Source organism: Carcharodon carcharias, chromosome 2 (genome assembly GCF_017639515.1).
Source record: "Carcharodon carcharias isolate sCarCar2 chromosome 2, sCarCar2.pri, whole genome shotgun sequence".
In the NCBI taxonomy this organism is placed as follows: domain Eukaryota; kingdom Metazoa; phylum Chordata; class Chondrichthyes; order Lamniformes; family Lamnidae; genus Carcharodon; species Carcharodon carcharias.
Window position 1 is genome coordinate 205,514,849 of NC_054468.1, and position 27,695 is coordinate 205,542,543.

The 27,695-nt window shown below is 40.9% G+C and overlaps 1 protein-coding gene across 8 annotated transcripts; it reads right to left on the reverse strand.

Annotated features, from left to right (window-relative positions):
* Positions 1–36: 36 nt before the first annotated feature.
* On the reverse strand, positions 37–27,516 carry dync2li1 (dynein, cytoplasmic 2, light intermediate chain 1). 8 transcript variants are annotated; one of them, XM_041205023.1, is made up of 13 exons: positions 27,467–27,516; positions 25,471–25,579; positions 24,142–24,176; positions 23,652–23,721; positions 21,026–21,114; positions 19,679–19,865; positions 18,089–18,157; positions 17,901–17,978; positions 17,010–17,089; positions 16,608–16,678; positions 16,416–16,513; positions 8,815–8,907; positions 37–533 (listed from the first exon to the last, which is right to left on the reverse strand). In XM_041205023.1, the coding sequence occupies exons 1-13, from the start codon at positions 27,499–27,501 to the stop codon at positions 465–467; spliced, it is 1,083 nt and encodes a 360-aa protein (XP_041060957.1). In that variant the 5' UTR covers positions 27,502–27,516; the 3' UTR covers positions 37–464. The 8 variants fall into 8 exon arrangements, with proteins under 8 accessions (XP_041060957.1, XP_041060965.1, XP_041061020.1 ...); XM_041205031.1 differs by lacking the exon at positions 27,467–27,516 and adding an exon at positions 26,651–26,791; XM_041205086.1 differs by lacking the exon at positions 24,142–24,176 and having other exon boundaries at positions 27,467–27,486.
* Between the last annotated feature and the right edge of the window lie 179 nt (positions 27,517–27,695).

Sequence of the window (27,695 nt, forward strand, 5' to 3'; positions counted from 1 at the left end):
GATTAATTTTGGATCATATTCAATTAAGTTCAGAGCTTTCTAGACACCAAGATTTATTACAGTTTGAAATAAGCTTACAGGAGCTTTACATGTTGTTCTAATCTTGTGTTTCTTGCTGATATGGTTATACACATTCCTTCATCACTTAGTTACAAATTTTTGATATTGAATTTCACAAAAATGTACAGAACCACAAATTTCTACCTTTTTAATACACTTTAAATAAACAAACATTTGTCATATTGAATACACAATTATTGAACATGAGAGAAACAAAAGTTCAGAAAAATAATGACTGAAATATATGAATATAAATTAATATTAAAGTGATAGATAAAATACTCATTCCTTTAGGAAATGCATATTAAAATACTGTCAAAATATATTTCATTTCAAAACATACAAAATTGTGAATTTTCAAAACTAAAATGTAAAAATGCTGCATACAAATTCTTAAGATAAAATTATCTCCGTGTGTCAAACTGCATCTCTTTCCAAGATTTGGAAGCATTTCTTCTATATTGCTCAAGCTCCTGAAAAGATAAATCAGATAAAATAAAGTTAGAGGATTGTTTTTGTTGGCTCAACAATAATTAGCACTAAAAGCAGCTGAATAATTCAATAGTAGTTTAAAAAAAGACAAATGATAACTTACAACTCTCAGATCAATATGTATAATGTTTTCTAAACATTGTTTAATCAGAGAGACAGATAGACAAATTACCATTACTCATTCAGGAATCCAAATGCTAAGCTATCAGTATTTGGTCTAATGAAATCATCACCTAGTTTAGGGTGATATTAATTTTACTACTAGAAACAGCATACCTAGGGTTAATTATAGTTAGTGAACAAGGCTTTATATGTACAGCAAATAAACTTTATTGCAAGTGAAGATCAGTTCAATGTATCAGGGTGATGATGGTCTGGATAACAAATATGTTTACACATGTTAATGCAGGCTGATTACAAGGCAACTCAGTTCCACACAAATGTGTTAGTTGTGTAGCCCAGTCAGAGGGCTGGGTGTTACGTAAAGCTTTGGGTTAGTCTACAAAGGGAAGTTAGGCTTGACTGAAGTTATATTTTAGCTATTGAGGAGGGCAAGGAAAGATACATATTAGAGTATTGTAGTGTTTACTGATCTTTCATACGCTTTATTTAAATAAATCCATTTGTAGGTTCAAATGCCTGACTGTCTGATTTGGTGAGTGAACATTTAGTTCACCTTTTGAAGAGAATATTGTGGCAGCATTTGGCTTATTCAAGTAACGAGTGTACAGAGTAAAGGTTCTCTGTGGCTCCTTGGGCTCAATATTGTTTTGCAATCTAATGTTTTTGAGATCTTGAAATCTAATGGCTTTTGATTTAGAATTCTGTGCCTTGACCTTTCCTACTTCAACTGTGCTTTAATTGCCAGCTCAGACTGGGGCCATGCTAAGCATGCAGTTCAGACCATCAACTAGTACCTTAGAAGCAGTTCAGAGAAGGTTTACTAGACTAATACCAGGGAGAGAATTTTCTGCATGTCAGTTGGGAACAGGCGCGGGTGGGCATGAAGCCGATCACCATCCGTGATCGGCTCTACACTGCCATTTTACACAGGTTGGCCCGCCCAGCATGAATCGCAGCTCCCGAGGACAGTGGGAGGGGACGGGCAGCGGTGGGACCCCAGTGACTGCCAGGTCCAAAGGCGACCTGGCGGCCTGTTTAAAGACCACACAGGCAGCCTTTCGAAGGCTGGCAATGATGGCAACCAAAAGGGTTCCTAAGAACGCTCTCAGAGAGCAGGCCAGGCAGGAGGGCAAGTCGGCAGGGCATTGTGCCCCTCGATTCTTGGATGAGTGCCTTGCTGCCCTCTTTGAGGGGGTGGCAGCGCAGTGTGAAATCATTGTGCCGAGGGACAGGAGGAGGCCCCCCACCACATGACGAAACGTGCTTTTGAGGAGGTGATAGAAAGGGTCAGTGCACACGATGTGGTGCGATGCACCTGGGTTCAGTGCCACAAGCGCTTCAACGACCTGTTGCGATCGGGAAGGGCGAGTACCATGTTGGCATGGGTCACTTAGCACAGTAGTTAGGTTGGCCCATGGCCCCACCTGCTGCCCCCCCTCCCCCGCCCAACTCTGAGTCTAGTTACTGCATTGAATCATTCACAGCATGTGGCCTTCACTGGGTGGGCCAGTATTTATTGCCCATGCCTAGTTGCCCCTGAGAGGGTGGTGCCGAGCTGGCTTCTGTATCCACTGCGCAAGGTACACTTACACCCACAGTACTGTTTTGGGGGTGACCTCAAGGATCTGTATCTAGGCGCTGTGCAGGAAGGCCGAAACATTTCAAAGTCAGGATGCTGACTGACTGGGAGGGGAACTTCCAGGTGGCAGGGCAGCCATCAATCTGCTGCCCTTGGCATTCTATGTGGTAGTGCTTCCTTGCTTTGGAAGGTGAGACAGTGTGGGTGGCAAATGTGATGTAGGCAGCATCTGGGCAAGGGGGTCAGTCCTGGCTGCTTGAAGTGAGTGTACGGTGGCTCCAGGGTCACAATTCACAAGAACCCTGCAATATTTCACTAAGGTGGGGGTGGCAGGGATGCAATGGCAATTCAAATACAGGGTGGACTAATCAATGCTCCTCTGTCCTTTCAGGAGAAGACCGCATACAGTAACTCTGAGTGGATGCAGACTGACGGAGGGCAGGCACAGTTGCTGATTTTCACCAGATACCAGCAGGAGGCTCTCGAGCTGGAGAGGCATCATGCACCCACATCAACTGGTAGTGGTGAGGTTGGGGTGCCAGTGGGAGGTAAGAGTGCCATGAACTGAGGTCACAATGTCTGTCCTTGCAACCATTCCACTGTTGACTATTTAGTGAATTCAGCATCCAGCATGGGTTTCCCATTGATTATGGAAGGAGGAGCGCATTCTGATCCAGGGCCCAGGCATGCACATTAACAATGTCACAACTTCAGCTAATCAAATGTTCTTGTTCTTCCCTTCAGTCTCACCTGGAACAAGGGGGCAGAAGACCTGCCACTAATGCCTGAGGGCCCTGACAACTTACAAGCACCAGCATCACGCCATCTCAGCTAAGCAGGCACCAGTGCAGATACTAACACCTCGGTGAGGATAAGATCATCAGCTAACGTCCCAGGGCACAGCGGTGAGGGCACTTCACACTGGCTTGAGGTGCAGGCAGAGAAAGAGAGTGTCCATGGCGCTGTCAGTCGGAGGACTGCAGGGGGCCAGAAACATGTTCAGTCGGTGGCTGATGATGTGCCTCTGGAGTCCCTGAGGCAGCAGACACTGGAAGTTCAGCAGGGTCTGCGGGAGGATCTGGCGGAGATACATGAGGCAATGTGTGCCGTAGTCTCCATGATGGAGGAGTCATGCAGACCATCATGGCCAAGCACAATGCTTCCTCCATGGAGAGTATGGCGACTCACATGGAGGCGCTCCTCCAGGAGGACAATCAGGGCTTCTTGGGGATGAGCTTGGACCTGCATGACCTCACAGTGGCATTGACTTCAGCTGGTCAGTGTCAAGTGTGGGAGATGGATTGGGCACCCAGTAACCCAGCTAGGTGCCTATCCAACAATGGTGAGCAAAGGGGTCCGAAACGACCTCATGTTGGTGCACGAGCTGGTGTCGTCTCTGTGGGCTTCTCTCAGGACGCTCTGAATGCAGGCAGAACTCCTCCAACCCTCTGCCAGTGACCGTGGGATCCGATGAGGCTGTAGCAACTGGGGAGATACCAGCTGTGCCACTGGCCACTCCCTCCCAGGTGGGGCCATCACAGACTCCACAGGCCAAAGGACGCCCACCAAGGTCATTAAGGCAAACAGGACAGCAGAGTGAGCAGGCTATCTCGAATGCCAGTGCCAGCGAAGGGGGGAGCACCTAGACGTTGCAACTGAAAACATAAGCTTAGGCACAACATGGGCTTCTCACTGGTGGTTTTCTGTTGCCTGATATTATTTGATTCAGTGTGCAGCTCAACACCTGTGAATGAACTTTCTTTTCTGTTTAGTTTTGTGAAAACATTAAGTGCTTTAGTTGTGAACAAGGGTTAGGGTGTTTCCTTATTTCTGCAGGTGTACGGGAACCCATGATGTTATGAGTGACTTGTTTGTCATTGAGATTTATTGACAAGGCTCATAGTTAATGTTCCTAACCAGGCAGATGTTGCTCTCAGGTATCGAGTATGGGGCCTGCAGCTGCAGCCCTGGCAGGTGTTAGGGGTCCATCTGTGGTGGGCTAGCCGAAGGGTTTGTTGGATTAAAGCCTCCCAGGTGTCCCTGCCTCCCTGGAGGTTGCCCAGGTCAGCATTTATCCCCTTAGCATTCTCCTGAGCATGGTCTTCCTCGTCCTCACTACTGGACTCATTGTGTGCAGCCAGAGCATCTGTGTCTACATCTTCTTCCTCCACTGCGTCCCCCCTTTCCAGCACCAGATTGTGGAGAGCACCATCAGTGACACACGAACTAGGGGATATTGCAGTGCGCCACCTGAACAGTCCAGGCATCAGAAGCGCATCTTGAGAAGACCAATGGTTCTCTCTACCACTGCTCTTGTGGAGGTGTGGCTCCTATTGTACCACTGCTCAGCCTCTGTTCTTAGATGCCGGAGGGGCATCATGAGCCACCTTTTGAGGGGATAGCCCTGGTCACCCAGCAGCCACCCGTCCAACCGGGCTGGAACATTGAAGAGCCCCGGCGCTGGGAGTGTCTCGGGATGTATGCATCATGGGAGCTGCCTGGGTACCCTGCAGAATCTGCATCTTATGGTCACACATTATCTGCACGTTCATGGAGTGGAATCCCTTCCTGTTGACGAAGGCACAGGGCTCACCTGCTGGCGCCTTGATGGCCGCACGTGTGCCGTCTATTGCACCCTGGACACAGGGGAACCCAACAATTGCTGCGAAGCCTCTGGCTCACTCCACCTGGCTGGCCTCGTCCCAGCAGTAGTGAATGAAAGTCAATGCATGCCTGAACAGAGCATCTGTCACCTCTTGACACATCTGTGGACAGCTGACTGGAAGGCTCTGCAAAGATCACCCACCGATCCCTGGAAAGAGCCAGAGGCATAGAAGTTGAGGGCAGCTGTGACCTTCAACGCCACTGGCGTTGTTGGCGCTGATCTCAAGGCCTATCCTCTGACAAGTGGAGGTCACCGTCTCCATTGGGAGACGGAGCCTCCTTCTGCACTGCACCTCAGACATACTGAGGTAGCTGCTTCGCCGCCTGTAAACACTGGCAGCAGGATAGTGGCGTCTTGTGCGGCCCCTTCAGCCTTGCACTTCCTGTTGGCCCTGCGCCCCTTGTGCCTGTCCTCCCACAGGTGGCTCCACTGGAGGTTGAAAATGGACTCCTGGCCTCCTCCCCCTTCACCTCAGAGGAGGTGACTCCAATGGAGGGCACAACCCCCATTCCCAGGGCAAGGGAAGGCTGCCTGAAACCTGCAAGGCCCCAAGAATGATGTTTACTCCAGAGTCCTGACCTGAAGCCTATTATTCCTGTACAACCAGCTCTGAAGATATTGGAAGTTCTTCTGTTCACACAAGCAAGTAGCAGTAAGTTTAAAAAGTTAATGTCTAACAAATAGCACTTGCGAACCCACTCAACCATCATATCCCGCCCGTGGACGAGGTTTTTAAAAATGTGGCCTACCCCCCTGCCCATTGCGCCCATGTGACGCTCTGAAGATCGCATGGGCTCCTAAAAATGTGTCTATTAATGCCTTAAGTGCCATAGGTGGGCCGTTAATTAATGGCAGGCACGCATCGGAGCTCCGTTGCACACATGCCCACCGGAATATCACGATGGCGCATGGTGACGTTGGGACGCACACCTGATGTCACCACACGTCGGCATGTCATGCCCGCCCCCGCATGCCAACGTCAAAATTCTGGCCGAGGAATGGCCAGGTTGTCTTATGAGGAAAGATTGGTCACGTTAGGCTTGTATCCACTGGAATTAGAAGAGTAAGAGGCAATCTAATTGAAACCTTTAAGATCCTGAGGGCTTGTAACAAGGCAGATGTGGAGAGCATATTTCCTCTTGTGGGAGAATCTAGAATTAGGGGTCACTGTTTAAAAATAAGGGGTCGCTCATTTAAGACAGAAATGAGGAGAAATTTTCTCTGAGGGTTGAGTGTTTTTGGAACTTTCTTCCTCAAAAGTCAGTGGAAGCAGAGTCTTTGAATATTTTTAAAGCAGAGCTAGATAAATTCTTGATTAACAAGGGGGTGAAAGGTTATCGGGGGTAGGCAGGAATGTGGGGTTGAGGTTACATTCAGATCAGCCATGATCTTATTGAATGGGGGAACAGGCTCGAGGGGCCAAGTAGCCTACGCCTGCTCCTAATTCATATGTTCGTATGACACAGAACTTACATGTTGCCAGTGCTTTATCTGTGTTGCTTTGTAACCATACGGGCAGCATGGGGTGTGCCTTTATGAAATTCTTCCTTCTCTGTTCTCTCTGCTCACTATGCTCCATTGAATAACTTTGCCAAGATTGGAGACCTACTGGTAAATTTTTGTCTTCTGGTCTAAATCCCATCACTCCATGAAGCCATTAGTTTGCCACAAGTACCGGTTAAGTTGTTTTAAAGTCAAATAGTTCAAACAGTTAGTCAACAGAAGCAGACTTCCATGCCAATTTTAAATTATTACATCCATTGCTACAATACCAAAGATTAGCTATAACTGAAGTTGCAATAACACCCTTTAGGATTTGTATGGGACAAATAAGAAATAAAAGAACGATTATACTTCTAGAAAGAGGGATCTTTCTGTAAACAAATTTTTCACGGAGTTGGATTCTGGAATAAGGCTGAACCTCTGATTTAACCAATATATCCAAAGTCTAGTCAAAATGCAAATGCTTTGGTGTGATAGGTTACAAGGAAGTTTCATATATTTGCTCCAACTTCTATTAAAAAAAATTAAAAATCTCAATATTTAGAAATCTTGATTAAATATTACTGATTGACATATATCCATCAACGCTGTGAACCTGGCTTTACTATATGGTTTGTATATTGTACTTTTATTGTGTAAACTAATGTATACTAAAGTGTTAAATATACAATTCACACAATGGATCACCAAGACATAATTCAATGGGTTACTAAAGGTTATGAGGAAGTTATTTTGCTAACTTGCACAGTATTATTGCACCTATTAAAGATTACTCATTTTGCTTATCTTAAAGTGAAATTTGACACTGCTCACCACAGTTCTGGCAAATATACACCTCAGAGAGGGTACCCGAGAATAACAATAGTTAATACAATATAAACAGTTTAAAAAACTCAACTTTTCTTCTAAAGTATGCAACACAGAATTTTTCACCTGAAAACAGCATCAGATCGATAACTGCCAAAAGTGGGGATAAATCACTGTAATCTGCTCATTTACCTCCTATGTACAGTTTACAGAATGACTATGGCAGAAGTCACAAAACATATAGCTAGGAATGTGGTACATGTTGTGGACAAACAGTACCTGAAAATAGTTAAACACAGGAAATACACCACATATAAACCATTGGAATGTATGAGGTCCCTATTCAAATATCCATAAAGAAAAAAGCCAGACAACTCAGATGAACTGAAGTAACCATGGATAATTACAGACTATTAACTTGTAGGGAGTTCAAAAACTTTAGTTCAAGGTTAAATTTACATAAATGATATTTCCACTGCAAGTCCACAGTACATCTGGATTAACTAAATCGCTATCATCCAAACAAGATTATAGAATTAATAACCTTTGGACAGAATATTGATTGACTTTAGGCAAGGTAACTAGGGAACAACGTACCACATGAACTACTGCAGAAAAACCTGTAATGACCTCTTTAATTATCTCACAAGTTAGCTAAGAAATGAGTCAAAGATAACTCTTGTTCGAGTAATTTTGGTCAATTAATCTACGTGTCCTGAAAAGTAAGCTTACAATACAGATACTAAGATGTGACTTATCATTTCAACTTTCACCCAGGCATTTTGTAATAACGTTTGATAAATTACAAAATGCTGGTTGACATATTTGAAATTCAAGGCAAACTTTGAAAGGATGAGAAATAAACTGACCACAGTGCACTGGGTTGAACTGTTAGGTAAACTTACAGACAAACATTGGGTTGCAGTCAAAGTACATGGTATGCTACAAAATCAGAACATATTCCAGTAAGGTAAAGTTTCCACTTATGTAATTAGGCAACAATGGTCAACAAACAAGGTAATAGCATCAAACTAACAGGCTTACAGAATGCAAGGGAAAGTGGAAATCCAGCACACTGGGAGAGCTATAAAAAGCAACAAATGGATAGACAGAAGTAATAGGGGATGCAAAAAGTGATGTCAAAACTAACAGCAAAAGTTTTAATAAATATTTAAAGAGAAAGCGAGTGATTAAAAGTGAATGTAGGCCTATTAAATACAGATTGACACAAGACTATAGCAGAAAATAAGGAAATAGTGGACTTGCTGAATTAGGAGCATTTTATTTGGATTTCCTCCAACAAAAAATTATCACTTTCTGTTCTAGTGGTGGTGAATAGGATGTCCAATTTTTTTTAAACTGCATTACACAGCATCACAATATAATCTCATATCATCACAATGTCTCATAGCATGAGAAGATTTCTCAGCAGCTTGGTTTGAAGGTTCTGTGTCTGACCATGATGAGCTATTAAGAGAAATTAAGTACTCTTAATTTTAATAACGTTTATGCAGCATGGACTGGAATGGACAAGAAATCTACCAGATAAACAAATATAGTGTCTTACTCCAACTGTATATATTACCTGATCCTTTTGTGTCCTCATTGCATCCACTTCAGGTTCAGCATATTGTGGGTCTTTAGCAGGATCCCCAATATCTTTCAATTCGCTGGTATTCTATAAATACAAAACAATTTGTAAAAGACAAAATTAAATAGCTATAACTGCAATACAAAAGTTAAAGTTTCAGAATTTCTATATTAGATGTCATTATTCACAAGTGGATTCCATGTGTGGAATTCTCAACAAACTTGCACTGAATAACTGGAATACATGTGTGTACACTACTACGCTATTCAGTGACCTTCACAGGAGGGGTGGGGGGGGTGGGAAGAAAGCAGGCACCGAGCAGTTGTTTGGGGGAAAAAAGGGAAATGACTGAAGACGTCACCAGTATGTAGATATTGAGAAGCCCTTTTGATGACAGGGAGAAAAGTAGCACTGTGGAGGGTTTTAGGAAAAGAAGCCTAAATGTGTAATCTAAATCTGTTTTCTTAATACAGCATCCAAGTAACCTTTAGCATTTGTATTCTAGAGCCGGTTGAAGGCAGCTTACGAGCAGATATTTTATATGGATCTCCTCCAACAACATTATCAATTTCTGCTCTCATGACACTGAATAGGATGCCAAATCTTTCAAAATCTGCATTTATATAGCAAACATAACATTAAAGTGTCTCAAAGCACTTCATACAATGAATTACATTTGAAGTGCTTTGATTGTTGTTATGCAGGCAAACACAACAGCCAATCTTCATCAGCAATAACCCACAAGGAGCCATAGGATATGGCATTTAAAAAAATTAGTTAGTTAAATGAGAAATGTGGGGAACATTGGCTAAACTTCTTGCTCTTCCAATCTGACATGGGAATTTGAACATCCAACTGAGCCAATAAAACAAGTAGGCAGGATCTTGATTTAACATCCCATCCAAAGGGTTGTCATGAAGCCACTTAAGATACTAAAATATCTGCTCTCAGACTCTTAAAAAATGTTTACGCTCAAGGTTAGCAACATTAGCGCTAAAGAATGGACGCTTCTCATTTTAGACACCAAGTCCTAGATTTTCGCAGTCGTGGAGACCCCACAGGTTATCAAAAGTGGTGCTGGGAATCTGGATCCAGAAGTGTCGCCCCATTTCCAGCAGATCCTATTTTCACTGGTGCCGGAACGGGGATGGGACGTGACTCACATGGGGAAACCCAAACTCTGCATGACTATTTGAACTGAGTGCTGAGTTCAAACATGCCTCAGTTTCGCTGCAGCGAAAGCCTTATCCAAAAATGTGAGAGTTGCAACTTTTTTTTGAAGGAGTACATGTAAGTGCTCATAAAGGGTGGACAAGGTCTATGGAACTGTCAAATTATTTAAATAGTCAGCCCTTTAAATTTTGAAAAGAACCAGCTTGCCTCTGAGTTGAAACAAACTGTGTTTACAGTTTCAGTAGATGTTTGTTATAAGCATAAGTGTTATCTTTGTAGCTGCTTATTATTACTGCTTGGCTGCTTCCATGACCAGTCATTATCACAGTGGGGGCTATAAATTCACAGTTTGATTGACAGCTCCAAAAGGTTATTAAGAATTAGTTGTCTTTGATGTGGGCTTATGAAAACAAATGTTTGTTTATAGAAGGAATTAAGTACTTGAGGGAATTTAAATACATGGAATAGGCTTTTATGAATGAAAGTTTTTTTTACATTGTGAAGTCCATAATAGATATGTGGAACTTTATTTCAACTCAGCATGGCTCCTTGAGGTCTGCCCATTGTGGATACTGGGTGAGGTGGCATGGAGGGTGTAAAGGCAAAGGGAGGTGGATGGGGGGGCATGGGTTGGCATGAGTTGGCACAAAGGCTATAAGGGGCCATGGGGATGGATTTGTGGGGGGGGGGGGGGGGTGTAATAACCTGACATGTAATATGCTTTTAAGACAAGTATTGTAATGTAAGGTCACATGATCTTAATACCTAATAGCAGAGTGGCGCGGGCTACCTCTTAGTGCAGAGTTTTGAGTTAGTCACAGATGAGAAGACATTATGTTGTGAGCACACAAGTATAGCTGCAGAATTTAGTTTATAAATAAACAACATGTGTTTATTCTAACAACATCTCCTGATGTTCTCTGTCTCTGTACCAACTTGGTGACCCCAGTATAAGCGTGCAACCCAGATCCTTTAGCCCCAACAAACTTAAGGGCACTGGACCCAACAAACTGGCGACAAGAGTAAAAGCACAAAGAATCACAGAAAAAATGAGGTAAAAAGCAAGAAAGAACGAAGGAATCCAGAAGAACCAAAATTGAGCAGTACCTCACATGATAGTCATAAGTAAAAGAAAATTTCTTTCTGAGTGTCAAAGTCATCCCCTCAGAGCATGCCACCATTTGGAAGAGAAGCGCCAATCGATCTGACCTTGGCCGAATATGTTGAACACCTGACATTCTTATTCCAGGTGAATGACACTGTGGGGGAGAAGCAACACGCAATCCTTCTGCCCATCTGTGGGAGTAAGACATACGGACTAATTCGGAATCTGTTGGTGCCCAATGCCCCAGAGTCGAAAAGTTTGATGATTTAGTGAACCTCATAAAGAATCATTATCAGCCCAAGCCGTCGGTGATGATGCAATGGTTTAAATTTAACTCAAGAATTAGAGCTGAGGAGGAGACGGTTGCATGTTATGTTGCAAGTCTGAAGCAATTAACTGAATATTGAGAGTTTGGTACATCTATCAATGCTATGCTTAGAGATTGTTTGGTGTGCGGTATAAGCCAAAATACAATTCAGAAGAGATTGCTTACTGAAACAAATCTAGATTTTCAGAAGGCATTGGAAATCACTCTGGCAATGGAAGGTGCAGTGCGAGACTCAGAAGCCATTCAAGGAGGGCAAAAGAACATCTTCCATTTTCCATGTGGAGCCTCAACCAAAAAGACCGTGAAAGTACAGAGCTTTGTTCTGAAGCGGGAAGCAGCCACTGCCAGCAGGCATATTAAAAGGGATAACTCAGCAGCAAAAACATAGCATAATAGTGGTAGAGGTGGAAACAGACAGCCCTGGACTGAATCCCAGTTTAAGAAATCAAATGTTTCTTCTGCCATTGTAATGGACAGCTCATGAGACATTGTAAAAACAGAATTAGGCAGACTTCCAGACAAAAGCAAAAACTCCATGAGATAAACAGTGTTGAAAAGCCTGAAGTAATAGATGCTGATATCTATTCGCTATATAATTTAAAGGTAGGAAGAACGGAACCTATGTGAACATGAGTGTAAATGAGAAGCCTGTCAGAATGGAGCTGGATACTAGTGCATCTACTACAGTGATCGGTGAGCATACTTTCAAATACCTGAATCATGGAGAACATAAGCTGAATTTAGAATAAACTGATGAAAAATTAAAAATCTACACAAAAGACATACAAGTCAAGGGTGTATGTAAAGTCACTGTGTATTATGGAGGTCAAACAGAGAGATTACCCTTGATGGTTAGTAGCAGGCGAGAGACCTAGTCTCCTCGGTCAAAACTGGCTGAAACAAATTAAATTGGAACGGGCAGAAATCTTCCAACTGAGAACTAATGGGTTTCACTGCTATTACAAAAATATGCCTCAGGTTTCAAGGGAGAACTTGGAAAAATTGAGGGGCTATAAGCAAAAATTCATGTACATCCAGAGGCAACACTAAGATTTCATGAAGGCCAGACCAGTACCTTATGCAATGCAAGATAAGGTAGACGCTGTACTGGACGGATTAGAAAAATTGGGAGTGATATAATCAGTACAATTTTCAGAGTGGGCAGCTCCAATTGTATCTGTGATTCTGTGATACCTGTTCTCAAACCTGACGGAACCATTAAATATGTGGGAACTATAAATTAACAGCTAACAAAGTGGCAAAATTGGATAGACACTCCAAACCTAAAATAGAAGATTTATATGCTAAACTGGCAGGAAGAAAGGTCTATACGAAGTTGGATATGAGTCATGCCTACCTTTAATTGGAATTAGAGAAGGCATCCCAGAAGTTTGTCACCATAAATACACATAAGGGATTGTATCAATACAACAGTTTACAATTTGGCATATCTCCTGCTTGTGCTGTATTCCAAAGAGCTATGGAAAATTTATTACAGGGATTGCTCATGTGGTAGTTTATTTGGATGACATTCTCGTGACTCAGTGAAAAGGAACATTTGAAGAACTCAGAAGAAGTTTTGAAGCGTTTTTCGCAGATAGAAGTGAGACTGAGGAAGGAAAAGTGCACATTCCAGGCAAACGAGGTAACTTACCTAGGTCACAAGGTAGGTTCACAAAGCCTACATCCAGTTGAAGAAAACGTGAAAGCCATTAAAGAAGCCCCAGCACCAAAGGATACAGAAAAACAAATCATTCTTGGGGATGATCAATTACTACAGACGTTTTCTTCCTAATTTGTTGAGACAACTAGCACCACTTGATTTCTTGGTCAAAAAGAACCAGAGATGGTCATGGCAACACTACAAGAAGCAGCTTTCACAAAAGTGACGAAGTTGCTACAAATCTTCTACACTGCTAGTACATTTTGACCCAAAGAAAGAATTGACATTAACGTGCATGCTTTACCTTATGGAGTAGGAGCAGTACTTTCCCATCGAATGAATGATGGATCAGAACAACCTATAGAATTCTGTGTCGAGAACACTCAGTACTCAGTAGAGAAAAAGTACTCAAAAATTGAAAAAGGCGGCCTAGCAATCATTTGTGTTAAAAAGTCTCATCAATGTGTACATGGTCGTCGTCATTTCACTATCATAACGGACCACAAGCCATTATTAGGACTATTCGGTGAAGTCAAGGCTATACCCCCATAGCCTCTACAAGAGCACAAAGATGGGCACTGATCCTGGCAGCATATGAATATACTTTTATTCATCGACCCGGAAGTAAAATTGCAAATGCAGATGCACTCAGTTGTTTACCCTTGCAAGTAAAAGATGAGGATGTTCCAATTCCTCAGGAACTCGTTTTGTTGTTGAACTTCCTGGACTCATCACCGATATGTGCTAAACAAATTAAAGATTGGAAGAACAAGACCCAGTCTTATCCAAAGTGAGGAATCAAGTTCTTTATGATTGGTAACAAATACGAATCTGATGAACTGAAACCTATTTCCAGAGAAGATACAAGTTAACCAGCCAGGACAGTATTTTATTGTGGGGAGCTCGGGTGATTGTCCCTCCACAAGGACAAGAGCCATTGTTCTCCACGTCACAGTTCACATCCAGGAATTTCCAAAACAAATGCAATTGCACATAGCTATATGTGGTGGCCGGAAATGGATGGAGAAATAGAAGATTTAGCGAGAAGTTGTATGCAGTGTCAACATGTGCAAAAATTACCTGCAACAGCTCCTTTACACCCCTGGGAGTGGCCAGGAAGGCCATGGGCATGAGTACACATCGATTATGTGGGACCTTTCATGGGAACAATGTTTCTACTTATCATAGACACCCATTCAAAGTGGATGCACATATACGAAGTGAGGTCACCCACATCTTCAGCGACAATAGACTAGCTACAACAAAGCTTCGCTATAAATGGATTGCCTGAAGTGCTAGTATCAGATAATGGAACAGTATTCACAAGTGCTGAATTTAACCGATTTATAAACCTAAATGGTATTGTTCATGTGAAAACATCTCCATACCACCCTTCTTCCAACGGACTCACCGAGAGTTCAGATGTTCAAATCTGGTATGAAGAAATTATCTGGAGATTCGATAGCGATTAAATTGGCATGTTTTCTTTTCCATTATAGAACCACCCCTCAACAACAGGTGCCACACCTGCAGAATTGCTAATGAAGCGCTGTCTCCAGTCAAGACTTAGTCTAATCATGCCAAACCTGGTGGGTAAGGTAGAAGGAAGGCAGGAAATTCAGAAAATGGGACATGGTTGTCACAGTTCAGACAGAGCATTTAATGTAGAAGAGAAGGTATTTGTGAAAAATTTTAGAGAAGGACCAGCGTGGTTGTTCAGTGAAATAAGTGCTGTAATGCAATCTCTTTCCTATCATGTGAAAGTTGGAGATCGAATAATAAGGATACATGTTAATCACATATGAGGAGGAAATACCAAATATCTTGAGATTGAATCAACACTTCCTGTTGAAAAGACTCAGCCAAGTACAAATGTATTTGAAGGACCGACTATACATGAGAGAGTCGAAGAAACAAATTTACAGGTACCTGCAGAAGTACCTAAAACTCAGACAATTTCAGTAAGGGAGACTCCAGAGCAACCTTCAGAAGCTGTAGATCTGAGACGTTCTACATGCATAAGGAAGCCCCCAGAGATGACGACTTTTTAAATAATTGATCTGTGAAATAACATGATATATCGAAAAATTATAAAATGTATTTTTCAGTAAAGGAGAAGGGATATAGTAACCTGATATGTAATATACCTTTAAGACAAGTATTGTAATGTAAGGTCACATGATCATAATACCCAATAGCAAAATAGTGCGGGACACTTCTCAGTGCAGAGTCTTGAGTTAGTCACTGATGAGTGAAGACAGAGTTTTATGCTGTAAGCACATAAGTTTAGCTGCAGAGTTTAGTTTGTAAATAAACAGCATGTGTTTATTCTAACAACTACCTCCTGATGTTCGCTGTCTCTGTACTAATTTGGTCACCCCAGTATATGGGTTCAGCCCGGATCCTCTAGTCCCAACAAACCTCAGGGCACTGGATCCAACAAGGGGTCATGAGTTGGCATTGTTGGCTTAAGGATATAAGGTGCCTTGGGGATGGTGGAGGTATAAGGGGACATTGGGGTGGATGGAGGGGCACAGGTTGGCATGGATGGTGAGGAGCCACTGGTGAATGGTTGGAGGGGCATGAGTTAGCATGGAGGGTGTGAGGTGCCATTTTGAATGGGTGGAGAGGAATGGGCGGAATAGAGAGTATAAGAGACCATTGGGATGGGTGGGCATGGGTTGGCACAGAGGGTATGAGAGACCATTGGGATGGGTGGAGGGGCATGGATTGGCATGGGGGTATGAGGGGACATTGGGGTGGGTGGAGGGGCAGGGTTTGCATGGATGGGGCCTGGGAAATGTGTGGGGAGGTGAGCACAAGGGGGGTGAGAGCTAGAGGATTATTTAACATATTTATGTCCCAGAGAACAGAGGTGGGCCTTTTCACCAGCCCGCCTCGGCACTCGACAGCTTATGAAAAGTTTCAGGGGTTGGTCGGGCCAACTCCACCCCGCTTCCGCGCACCCAGAAGAAAGGTCCTACCATTCAGGCTATGCTTTCCCGAGGTGAGTGCGGTGAGTAAAAAAGTTTCCCGAATCTGTGCACCTGCCTCGGGAGGGAAAGTCCAGGCCCCAGTGTCAGAAACGAGCATTATTAGGTGAGGTTTAACACAACCAAATGCACAATGTTTCCTCTACTCTGAACCAAAAGTATAGTTCTGCCTCAACCTCAAAAACACCCCTCCTGCAATTAAAAATAATATCGCTAGTTACGAAAGAAATTGTGTATTTAGAAATAACATGGTCTACAAGGCAGTTTGCAGAAATCAGCATGTAGCAAAATAACATATTGGACCATCAGTTTACAAATAGATTGTAATGTTACCTCCGTTGGAAATAGCCTCTCATATACTTTCTTCCATAGATCAATTGGATTCCGTGCATTTATCTTTCCCAATTCAACTTCAGCAGCTGGTGGAGACCCTGTGTAAATATTAAATAAAACACGGTACTTGTTGAAAGGTTAGGAAGCTCCAAAACTTTTCCGTGGTATCTGACTGCTGATTTAATATCTTACCAATCAGACTCAGTGAATCCAGCCCAGCTGGGACAAACAGTGGCTTGTTGTGCTCTACAGATACTGTTTTGCTACAAAACACAAAAGAACATTAGAGATTTTAAAGAATGACATGTTTAATTTTAAAAAAAACTTTCCAAAACCATGGAAAGGTGGCAAAGAAAAACTGGGCAGAGAGAGGGCTCCCCTGCTGTGTCATGCCGGTGTGCTTTTGGGCTGGAAGATTAAGACCATAGAGGTTTGTAGAGGCTGAACTATCATTCTTGACAAGATTAACAGTCAGCACTTTGTGCCACAAATGCATGTTTCAAGAATGGCACTACATCTTGGGCCTAGTTTCCTTATTAAGTAGTCACCACACACAGACATAGGCATCGCAAGTAAAATATACATGTTGCTCACCTTCTGTCAGTGCCGAATGCCAAATGGTTTAGGATAGTCCGCATCTTAGATATCGTGCTTTCTGCTTTATTGCTGAAAAACTGAATAGATGGGATATACTTTTTTTGGATTTGACATGACTGTTCCTCTTCTAATTTCTTACTAATTCATATATTTACATATTGCAAGGAACTCAATAGACATGAGAAAAATAGAAATAAAAAAATTATATAAATGTGAAACTATTTTGACAGCACTGGGTTTTTTTTTTTTACTTTGTTTTCCTATACACTAAAGACCTGGTGTCAGGGTGTACAAGAAGAAATCTGAATCTAGACTCAAATCTAGTCTAAGATGATGGAATGAAGGTTAAGAGTATTAATTAAAACGGGTTTAGCTGTCTCAAACCAACAAATACTGATTATGAGCCCACAGCACTAACGATCAAATGTTTTGTGCAAACTGGCAATCTTACTCAGATATCCCACACAGATGACTGGTGGAAAATGTAAAGGTAGATTTCTTCTGAAATTGAGGCTGAGATCCATTGTTGGAGCAGTGCACTACGAATTTTACTTTGCACCTAGCCCATTCTGTAACATTATCTCCAAAAACAAATATCATCAAAAATTGAGATTACTAGTAGAACCGACAATAATCTCTAATTCTAACAACAGGAGTACATGACTGGGAATTGGTCTGGATCAATATTAATTATTCAGTATGCAAATCAAGAGGGACATATTGCTTTCATAATTGTAAGCAAAGCTCTTAAATGGCACCCTGTCTCTGTGATCTTCTTGCTCTTTGATGATGAACTTATCCTAGGTATAAATGAATGAGGAACAAATCAGCATTTACCCAAAGCAAAGACTGATTCCAAATACTATCATGTAAATAATCCACACATACCAATAGTGAAGCTCCATAGTAATGGGCTATAAAGCGCAGTGTCTTGCAGATTACTTTTCTCTTTTCAGACTCAAAATCCTATAGAAAGGACACACTGGTTAACAAATCAACAGAGCTGTAGCGTTTACAATAGTAACTAAGTTATGAAAATGCAGCAATTAAAACTGATAGTGTAATCTGGAATGTACCTGAAAAATATCATACTTGCTCCCAATTATAACCAGAGGAATGGGAAATGGATCAATTAATTCCCAGTCCTGTTGGAATTTTAAAAAGAGAAACAAAATATAAATGTACTTTCATGCTTAAGGAATACATGCATCTTGATATATTTGTACAAATCAGCTAAAGAAATCCACACAACCCAAAATTAACTATACCCCAAATCCAACTCAAACCTACTTGAGCTGGAATTCAAATGACACCCTACTAAAATGTTGTGGCAGCTCTAGCTAAGAGGTGACATACACAAAAGACCAGATAGCCCAATTCAGTGCTATAAGCCTCTGCAGATAAATTCCAGTTTATTTTACCCAAGATTAAAACAAAAGATTAAAGCTGAAGCTATCTTACACCAGATATTTGAGACAGAAGGTGTACATTACCAAATAGAGTACTAATTTTAAAAGATCTTTTGAAATTCACTATTAATACAGAATATCATTGTGAAAGAGTATTTTGAAGCCAACAGTAGCTTCTTTCAAATATTTTATAAAAGTGTAGCAAGCTGACAAACTAATTAGCAATAGTGTGTTTGTGTGCATGCATGCATGTGTCTGGCAGGGTTTTATCATAATACTGCCATTTATCAGAGGGTTTAATGACAATTTGATTGTTATCTTTAAGAAATGGGATAGATAACAAAAAAAACTCAACATTCTCATTCTAAAATAAGTGCAAGCAGCAAGATTTGGCTATCACCTTATCTCATGTCTAAAAACCTGGTCATAGATTGTGCAAGATTTAAAAATGTCACATTAAAATTGTAGGTAGCTATTTGTTGAGAGAGAAAAGGGAAACACACCTACACCTCTGCCAGATTCATAGCCAATTCCAGAGATAACTGTCATAACATTATGGTTGTCCTTACAAAAGTTTTCATATTTAGGTTTGGCCTGCACAGTTTTTTTGAACTCAAGATCATCCAGGGCAGGCCAGATTGTACAGAGATCCCAAGTGAATAAGTGGCCTCTTTGGAGGATGAATTGAAAAGTAATGACTGACACAGACATAAATGTAGACAAGTTCAGTTTCTGCACAGGGGAGAATAGTGGATCAGTTTGACTCATGCTGACCCAAATAATAAAGTTTTAAAAAAAAATTATGCCTGTCCTCACTACCTCTCTACGTAAGCCTACTTCGGTTAACTTTTTTCTGTTATAAATATTTATGTCCATATTAATAACGGAAACTGTCTCCGTAAACTGTCTCACAATGTAATCACACTCTTGCACTTCTCTGCTTCTCAACTTGTACTGTATAGAAACCCTACTTCTCTGCTCAGTAAATTGCTATTTAACTCTAAATTATATAAAAATCAAAGTATTATGCAAAAATAAGGACAGGTGAATTACTTTAAAACAAAGACTGACTTAAATCTGTGTGACTTGTTCCACTTATCCTCTGCACACTAATCCTGCTTAATCTGAAGACTACATCTGGTCTTGACTCCTCAAGCACTAAACAAAATAGACTCAGCTATCAATACAATGCTTTTTAAAGTAAGTTTTGAATGCTAGATTATCGACGTTAAGTAAGTTCTCCAAAGCTAGACTTACCGGGTGATTCCTCTGCAAAGTTTTCCAGGTCTTTTGCTTGATGTCGTTTACATTTATAGAATCCTTTTTGCCCAGTTCATTTATAGCCATATCTATATGATTCCTTGTCACAATCAGCAGTTTCTCCATGCTTGTCCAGAGATCATTGGGTTTTGAAAGATCCAAAACCAAAACAATAGACAGGGTCCTAATTCAAATGAAACATCACAAATGCCTTCAATTGCTTTCAATGCATTTAAAAAGTTGATAAACAGTAGAACTTTTCTTTAGGGAACGTCACACACATCACCATGTCATATTACATCCATCTAAGCTGACTACTTAACATACTAGTGATAAAGTTGTAAATTCTGCTGGATCAGCTAGCAAATTGTATAGATATGGTAGCTCACCTATATAGCATAGTTTTTCTTTGTGCTATGACCTTGAGGGAGACCATCAACTTTTTTTTAAAGAAACTCAAACTCCCAGTTATTAACTGAAAGAATTTATGCCACAAAACTTTTACTGCATAAGAATTAAACAAACAAGTGCATTAATTTAACACAATATTTTGTAAACCCTTATTATTTAAACCCATAAATCTTAACAGACCACTTTATGTTCTGTTTTTAATCCCACTCAGAGCTGTCCTATATTTTCCAGGATCTTGAGAGTTCTTTCACTTCTCCTGGGACCATGCAAGGTGTACCACAGCTCTTAGGAATTCACATAATTCTCCTCAGTATTCCAATCTGGTATTTAAGACTTCCAGAGCTCGCTCTCTCTGCAAGAATTCCACTGCTGATCTCTTCCACTGCTTTACCAGGCAGCCCTGACATTTTTAAAATTCCTCACACACTTGGACTTTTCATTCCTGCTTAGTAACTCTAGATCAGGAACACCCTGATTCATAATGGTCTCTATGCTCCTTGTTCTGGCTGCTGACAGATACACAATTGCTTTCTCATAGCCTTCCAAGCTGACTCTGCTGGCAGCTTTCCCACAGCCTGCCAAGCTGACTCTGTTTGTTTCTGTGAGGAAACACACAGATAAACAACACAAAAAAGGGTAGTTCACTGCAACTTATCCCCATGACAAAGTCACACCTGGGATGTCCTAGATAAAGATTTGAACTTATTAACTTTTGCCTTCAAATCAACCCTTTGATTCTGAAAAGTACATGAATAATTTATTTCTCCAATGGAGATAATGGCCCTCTTACTGTACTTACTGGTTCCATCAAGAAATGCATTGTTAACAACTTGTTTTTAGCATCTTTGATATGGGAAACCTACTTGAATAATTGAAATCTGCCTCGTATACACTCCAACTTCAAGGCATTTTCTAAAAGACACAAAGACAAACCTTATACTATCGATGGTAACTGGAATCTGAGCAAGATCAGACAGTGACGTTCCACCACCTAGTTCCCAAAAGTGAGCAATATCCTTTGGCTGTAAAACAGTACAAAGATAGATAATAAGCTTATAGTATACACAACCCCATGTTGACAGTTACCCCTGACTTCAATTATGTTAACATTTTCTTTTCTAAAGAAAATTCAGGTATTTGTCCCCTTTGGTAGGAAGAATAAAAAAAGCAGAATATCATTTAAACCAAGAGACACTGCAGAAATCTGTGGGACAGAGTATGCAGGACAGCAAGTGATTATAAAGGTAAACAGAATGTTGGTCTTTATTGCAAGAAGAATGAAGTGTAAAAGTAGGGAAGTGTTGCTACAGCTGTACAGGGCCTTTGTGATACCCGATCTGGAGTACTGTGTACAGTTTTCATCTCCTTACTTAAGAAGGGATATGATTGTATTGGAAGCAGTTCAGAGGAGGTTCACTTGGCTGATTCCTGGGATGAAAGGATTGTTTTATGAGGAAAGGTTGAGCAAGTTAGTTCTGTACTCATTGGAATTTAGAAGAATGAGTGGTGATTTTATTGAAACATAAAGGATCCTGAGGAGACTTGACAGGGTGGATTCTGGGAGAATGTTTCCTCTACTTGGGGGAGTATAGAAGTAGGGGGCACAGTTTTAAAATAACAGGTCTCCAATTTAAGACAAAGGTAAGGAGGATTCTTTTTCTCTCAAAGGGTTGTTAGTCTTTGGAATTCTCTTCACAAGAGCAATGGAGGCTGTATCATTGAATGTATTCAAGGCTCAGATTTTTGATAAACAAGGGATTCAAGGGTTATGTGGGGGCAAGCAGGGAAGGGGAGTCAAGATCACAATCAGATCAGCCATGATCTTATTGAATGGCGGAGCAGGCTTGAGGGGCCAAATGGCCTGCTGCTGCTCTTATTTCTTATGATCTTATGCCAATCAGTAATTATTTTAGATGGCAAATGGTTACCAGCAGCCTTTATATACTTGTGAAGTTTCTGTAATACTCTGCCACTAGGTAGCAGCAGTGTACTTTGCTGTACAGTAAAACAGAAATGCTGGGAAATGCACCACAGTCCCTTGCTACCATGTTAATATTTTGTGTGTAGACCTTTGTCAGAACTCAGTTTTTCAGACCCCCAACAGGATCCACAGCCAAAACGTTCACCCCTAATTTATTTCAGATTTTCAACATTCCTTTGCTATTTAGATTGTATAATAATATCAAATTATGCCAATGCCCTCCAGTGGCAGAAAGTTGATAGCGCTGATCAAGTAAATATCACCAGAAATGCAGTTACAATTCACATCTAAGACTAACTAGAATAAGAAAAAAAATAAACTTATACTAAGTTACAACGTATTGTAATTATTAAAACCCTGACCATATAAGATGCATAGTATGAAATTGCAATAAAATTTCACAAATAAAAACCACATTTTCAACATTTGAGAGGCTATTATTGGGATGACGGGTACCTATGCTCAGAGTTGTGTACACACTTTTTAATCAGTTCTCCCTGAATTTATCTTTAAAAGTTATGTAGAGTCACTTTAGAAAAACAATTTCTGTAGAATTTCTACATAGTGTTATGAAGTTCTGCTCTACTGATCTCATAATATGGATAATGAGAGCATTCTCCATTCAGATCATCATTCCTGAACATCTGGATATGAAAAACTATGCAAAATGGCTGCTCTCAGATTCCCCTATTTATACACATTGAATCAAGTTACCCCTCTATACACCTATTCATACTTCAGTGTAATAGATTTTCCATGTCTACAATATTACAAGTATCATAACATTATTGTTGAAAGCAAGACAGGCTGGCTTCAGAGATAAAGGCATCATGACAACTAATTAATCAGCGCAGGACTTTGTCAAACTATTATTTCTGAGACATGTCAGGTTATAAAAGATATGTAACTTGTTAAGGGTCATATGTGGATGTAGCATAGATGTTACAAGTCTTAGACAGTCTAGGGGCCTCCAGGGCAAAAACACCATCCAAATTAAGTGGGATCTAATGAAAGTTTTTAATGCAATTTAGCCAAAATACTAGACCCAGCAGCCTGTGAAAGAGCAGTCAAGAGGTCAATAATAATTTTGTTGTTTTTTGTTGGGAACTGGAGGGCGAGGGCTTAGAAGAAAGAGCTAATTGTTAAACAAATATATATGTATCACCTTCAAGACCCTAAGTACTGGTTTACTCTGGAATACCTTGCCCATAGTGTTGACAGTCATATCAGATAATTTTTAAACACCTTTTCCATGGTTACTCTCAGGCCATGTAATTAAAACTGTGTTGCCCCTATGCATTTAGACATACAAACCAATTTAATATTCTGTTTCACAATAAGAAAGTTATTATTCTATTACAACGAACACTCTATCCATAATATGCTTATTTCCCCCTCTATTTATTCTTCATTATCTGACCAGTTAAGAGGGTGGGCTAACCCCAGTCTTAGTCCAGGCTTCTTTGTGACAGCTGTCAGTAGGGCACTTAGCAACAAAAGGTTGACCCCAGACAACAATGCCAGTTGCTTTCCTACTTGGAACGAATCTGCATTTAACACAGCAATGTCAGTACATACAGTGTTATGTCCTTTAGCTCTTCTTCCAAAAGTATACTCCAAAGCTAATGTAGGTTTTGGGACTTCATCCCTGTAAAGGTAAGTTCATTTCAAGCATTAGAATCATATTTATTTGCCACACTATTATTAAAAAGTTTACATTATTTCTCTGGGCATATATCTCACAACGTAAACATAAATCCAGGTCTAACAGAGAGCAGGGACACAGTTTTGGTCCCAATATAGGGATGGTAATGGAGCAGGTAGGTGTAGAGTTTCCCCATCATGTTGGTTCACTGTTACTGTCCAGATTCCCAGTTATTTTTCTTGGAGGCCAGATTGAGTGAAAAACAACAATTAAAGCCACTGATCAGAGGGTCCCAACCCAAAAGGGAAAATCCTACCCCAACTTTCAAAAGGTTAATTTGGAGTAGTTTCAAATCCAAATTCTAGGACTGAAGACAATGTGCTAAGCTGCTCTGTACTCTAAATTGCACAAATTAATACATACCTGTCAAGAAATCTGAGTATAACTGTAGTTTTTCCCTGTAAAATAAAACAAATGACTATGTCATTTTCTACAGGTATGCATATATTGATTAACAAGCAAAATTAATAATGCTCACAATTAATTTTCTCTGGAAATTGTTTAGAGCAGAAATTGCCAAAATAAAAATTACACAAAATAATTGATCAAAACTTTAGTGCAATCATTTGCACCATAACTGACCTGAACTATGCAAAAGAGATGGATGGTATCTGCATATTAGCCCCTAGTAATGCCACAGTGAACTGAACACTAGTTGGAAACTCGCACCCTGATATTCCTTCCCATATTGTGGGAAGCACCTCAACTCTCCTTGGTAGATTCCCTCAGCTCTGAGGCTGAGTAGTATATGAGAACATTGAACCTGCATTCACTCTCAGATTTTCTGCACTGGGAGAGGAGAGGATAAACAATACAGTACTAGCACCGTGCATCTTTCAAAATGATGCAAATGTGAACTTTTCAAAACGAATATCAAAATCTTCAATAACAAAAATGTTTCAATTTGTGATTTCCCCTAGAATTTTCCATATGATGAATCATCTTTAGGCTGTCAGGGGGTGGCATTTCCAAAAACACACAGTGCACATACTCAGGGTATGGGAACAGGTCTTGATCTGGGAGCAGGCCATTACAAGGGGATATTTAAAGAAAGAGGAGATACTACCGTTACCTCATCCAACATTCTTTATTTCTGTTCATCGCCAAAAGCAAAAAGGGAGATGTTTCCTATAAACAAGCCTAATCTTATAGTGCATGGGATGTAGATATCGCAGGGTTGATTGTTTATCCTTGGTTAGTAAGGAAATAACAAAGATTGCACACCATACAATCTCTCCAACAGGTGGCAAAACAGCATGTTAACTAAAAAAAGAGATTAAAATGAATCCCAATTTATTGTAATACATAAGGTCAAACAAATCAACAGATAAAATTGCAATACAGTACTTAACTGTTACTTTAAAGAACATTTTGAAACCAAAATTTTAAGGAAATTTTTGCAGCACCCCTTACTGAGATTTAGATTGACAGAAACATGGGTGCCATTTCTGTTTCTCCAGTGGGTAACTGGCCCCTTGATTTTCTCTTTCTATTTGTGGAAAAACAAATAGCTTTCATTAAATATCTACTCTGATCTTATATTGGAACTACAGTGCTGCTTCACATCTTTCTACTCTGCAACATGCCATGGCCACTAGAATCCACTCCTACTAATCAAAAGCAGTGCTTTTCTTTTGGGGGATACACTGCAAACAATGTCCTTTAGCTTTAAAAGTGATTCTAGCAACTTACCCCACTTTTATTTCCCAAGAAGAATACAGATCTTTCCCTGACTTCGAAGTCTTCTTTCTCCTCATTCTTCTTTGAAACTTGAGCCACAGCTATATCCCAGAGAGTGTCACTGTAGATGAAAAGAGATGCACACATTTGAAGAATATTCCAAAACGAGCCATTTTATCTACTGGCTGTAATAAATTATTTCTGGACACTTGTACCAATCAGCAAAAAAGAAAATCACACTGCAAAAAATATATTAATTAAACAGGCCCTTGAAAATAAGCCTCCACCCAAGATGCTAAATTCTTGTTTCATTTTCAATTGCTGACAAACTTGACTGTATTATCAGTATTTCCCATTTTTATTTCAAATATTTACAATCTTTTGATCTTTCTACATCTACATTGCAAAATTTTCTGGTGTTTATTTAAAACATGGCCAACATTTGACTCTGTATGGAAAGCTGTCAACTTGCGAGATGCTGATTCTAAAGGCGAGGTGATACTGTTAAGAAATTAGATCTGCATGCACTCCAGCAGGGAAGGTTAGGGTGGGGTATCTTTCAATGAGACCATCCGAGTGGATGTAAAAATGCTATACACCATTTAAAGAATTTCTCAATTTCGTGACCAACGTTCATTAAACAACCAAGACCGCCAAATCCGTCATCCGTTTATTTATCGACTGTGAATATTTGCCTCTGATACAGTGACTACGCTTCAAAATAATGTGGTGGTAGTCAAGTGGTTTGGAACGTCTCAAGAATGTACAAGGCAGTAAATAAGTTGCCTCTCCCCCCAATTTCGTAAGGTTCAGAATTTAGATAGGATCAACAGTCTATAAACAAGTAACAATGGACATAAACGAAGGATTTACTGGGAGCATAAAAAGGAAGGTTACTTAGATCAGAAATAAAGATTTCCACAGAGTTATTGAAGTATGGAATTCATGACCTCAAGTGGCTACTGAACCCAGGCAACCGGAGTTAGGAAGTGAAGTTGCAGGGCTGAGGAATGAAGAAACGTTGGGATTCAGCAGGAGAATGTCTCTCATACAGACGATACCATTAGGACAACCTGCCGAGATGCCTGATATTGAGCCCTTTGTGTCTATATCCAGCTTCAGGGTCTTCCGTGGCCGCTGCTCCTCCCCTCCCCCTCCAATTATTCAGCAACAATCATCATTAACTATTCACCTCGGCCGGGGCATCCTGCACGGTAAATAAAACCGCCCGCTCCTGGGCCTCGGTTTAGCCCGAGAACCGACTCCCACAAACCCACAGGCCGCCCAAGCCCCGTTGCCATGGAAAAGCTGCGGCGCGATGAGTTACCACGGACCGTCCATGACATCACACGCGATGTCACAGCAGGGAACTCTGGGAATTGTAGTTCAACAAACCAGTGAGGTCATCGGATCCCATAGGGAAAGGAGATAAAAGCAAAAAAACTGCAGATGCTGGAAATCTGAAACAAAAACAAAAATTGCTGGAAAAACTCAGCAGGTCTTACAGCATCTGTGGAGAGAAAGACAGAGTTAACGTTTCGAGTCCGTGTGACTCTTCTTCCGAAAAGGAGGCGCACACGTTGGGAGTGATGGTGACTTTGTCGTTGGGCTCCCCTTACCTTCTGGCAGCATCGGCGGAGAAGAAAAGAGTTGACGTTTCGAGTCCTCATGACCCTTCGACAGAACTGTTCTGTCGAAGGGTCATGAGGACTCGAAACGTCAACTCTTTTCTTCTCCGCCGATGCTGCCAGACCTGCTGAGTTTTTCCAGGTAATTCTGTTTTTGTTTTGGATTTCCAGCATCCGCAGTTTTTTTGTTTTTATCCCCTTACCTTCTGCTGTTCTTTTTCTCCACCTACAGCAGTTCGCATGCCTCACACATTCCAAATCAGAGCAGCTACGTCTCAAAGCAGTACCACTAACTAAAGCTCATGGAAAAATATGGCTAATTTTATGAAAGGTGGTGTACAAGAGCTCGTGGACAGCTCATCACACTTTGATCTCTTTACCTAGATCCTTCAGAAGAAATTGAAATATCTCCCATCTACAGTGGGCGGGGATTTGAGGGGAAGGAAATGGGACAGGGAGAATGGAAAATCAAATGGGAGAATCTGATCAGGCTGGTTCTGGCACCTTCTGGCTACAGAGGCTTTGGTAGTAGCTGGGGAGCCTGGCTTGAGACCTGCAAGGCCCATCAGCTGCAGAGTATTCAGTCAGCCAGAAAAGGAGACAATAAAG

Coding starts and splice junctions, on each gene's coding strand:
- dync2li1 (XM_041205023.1), bottom strand. CDS start 27,501: ATGGGAGATATTTCAATTTCTTCTGAAGGATCTAG. Junction 25,580..27,466: donor ATTTCTTCTGAAGGATCTAG/GTAAAGAGATCA, acceptor TTTCATCTACAG/TGACACTCTCTGGGATATAG. Junction 16,679..17,009: donor GCATTCGGCACTGACAGAAG/GTGAGCAACATG, acceptor TGTGTTTTGTAG/CAAAACAGTATCTGTAGAGC.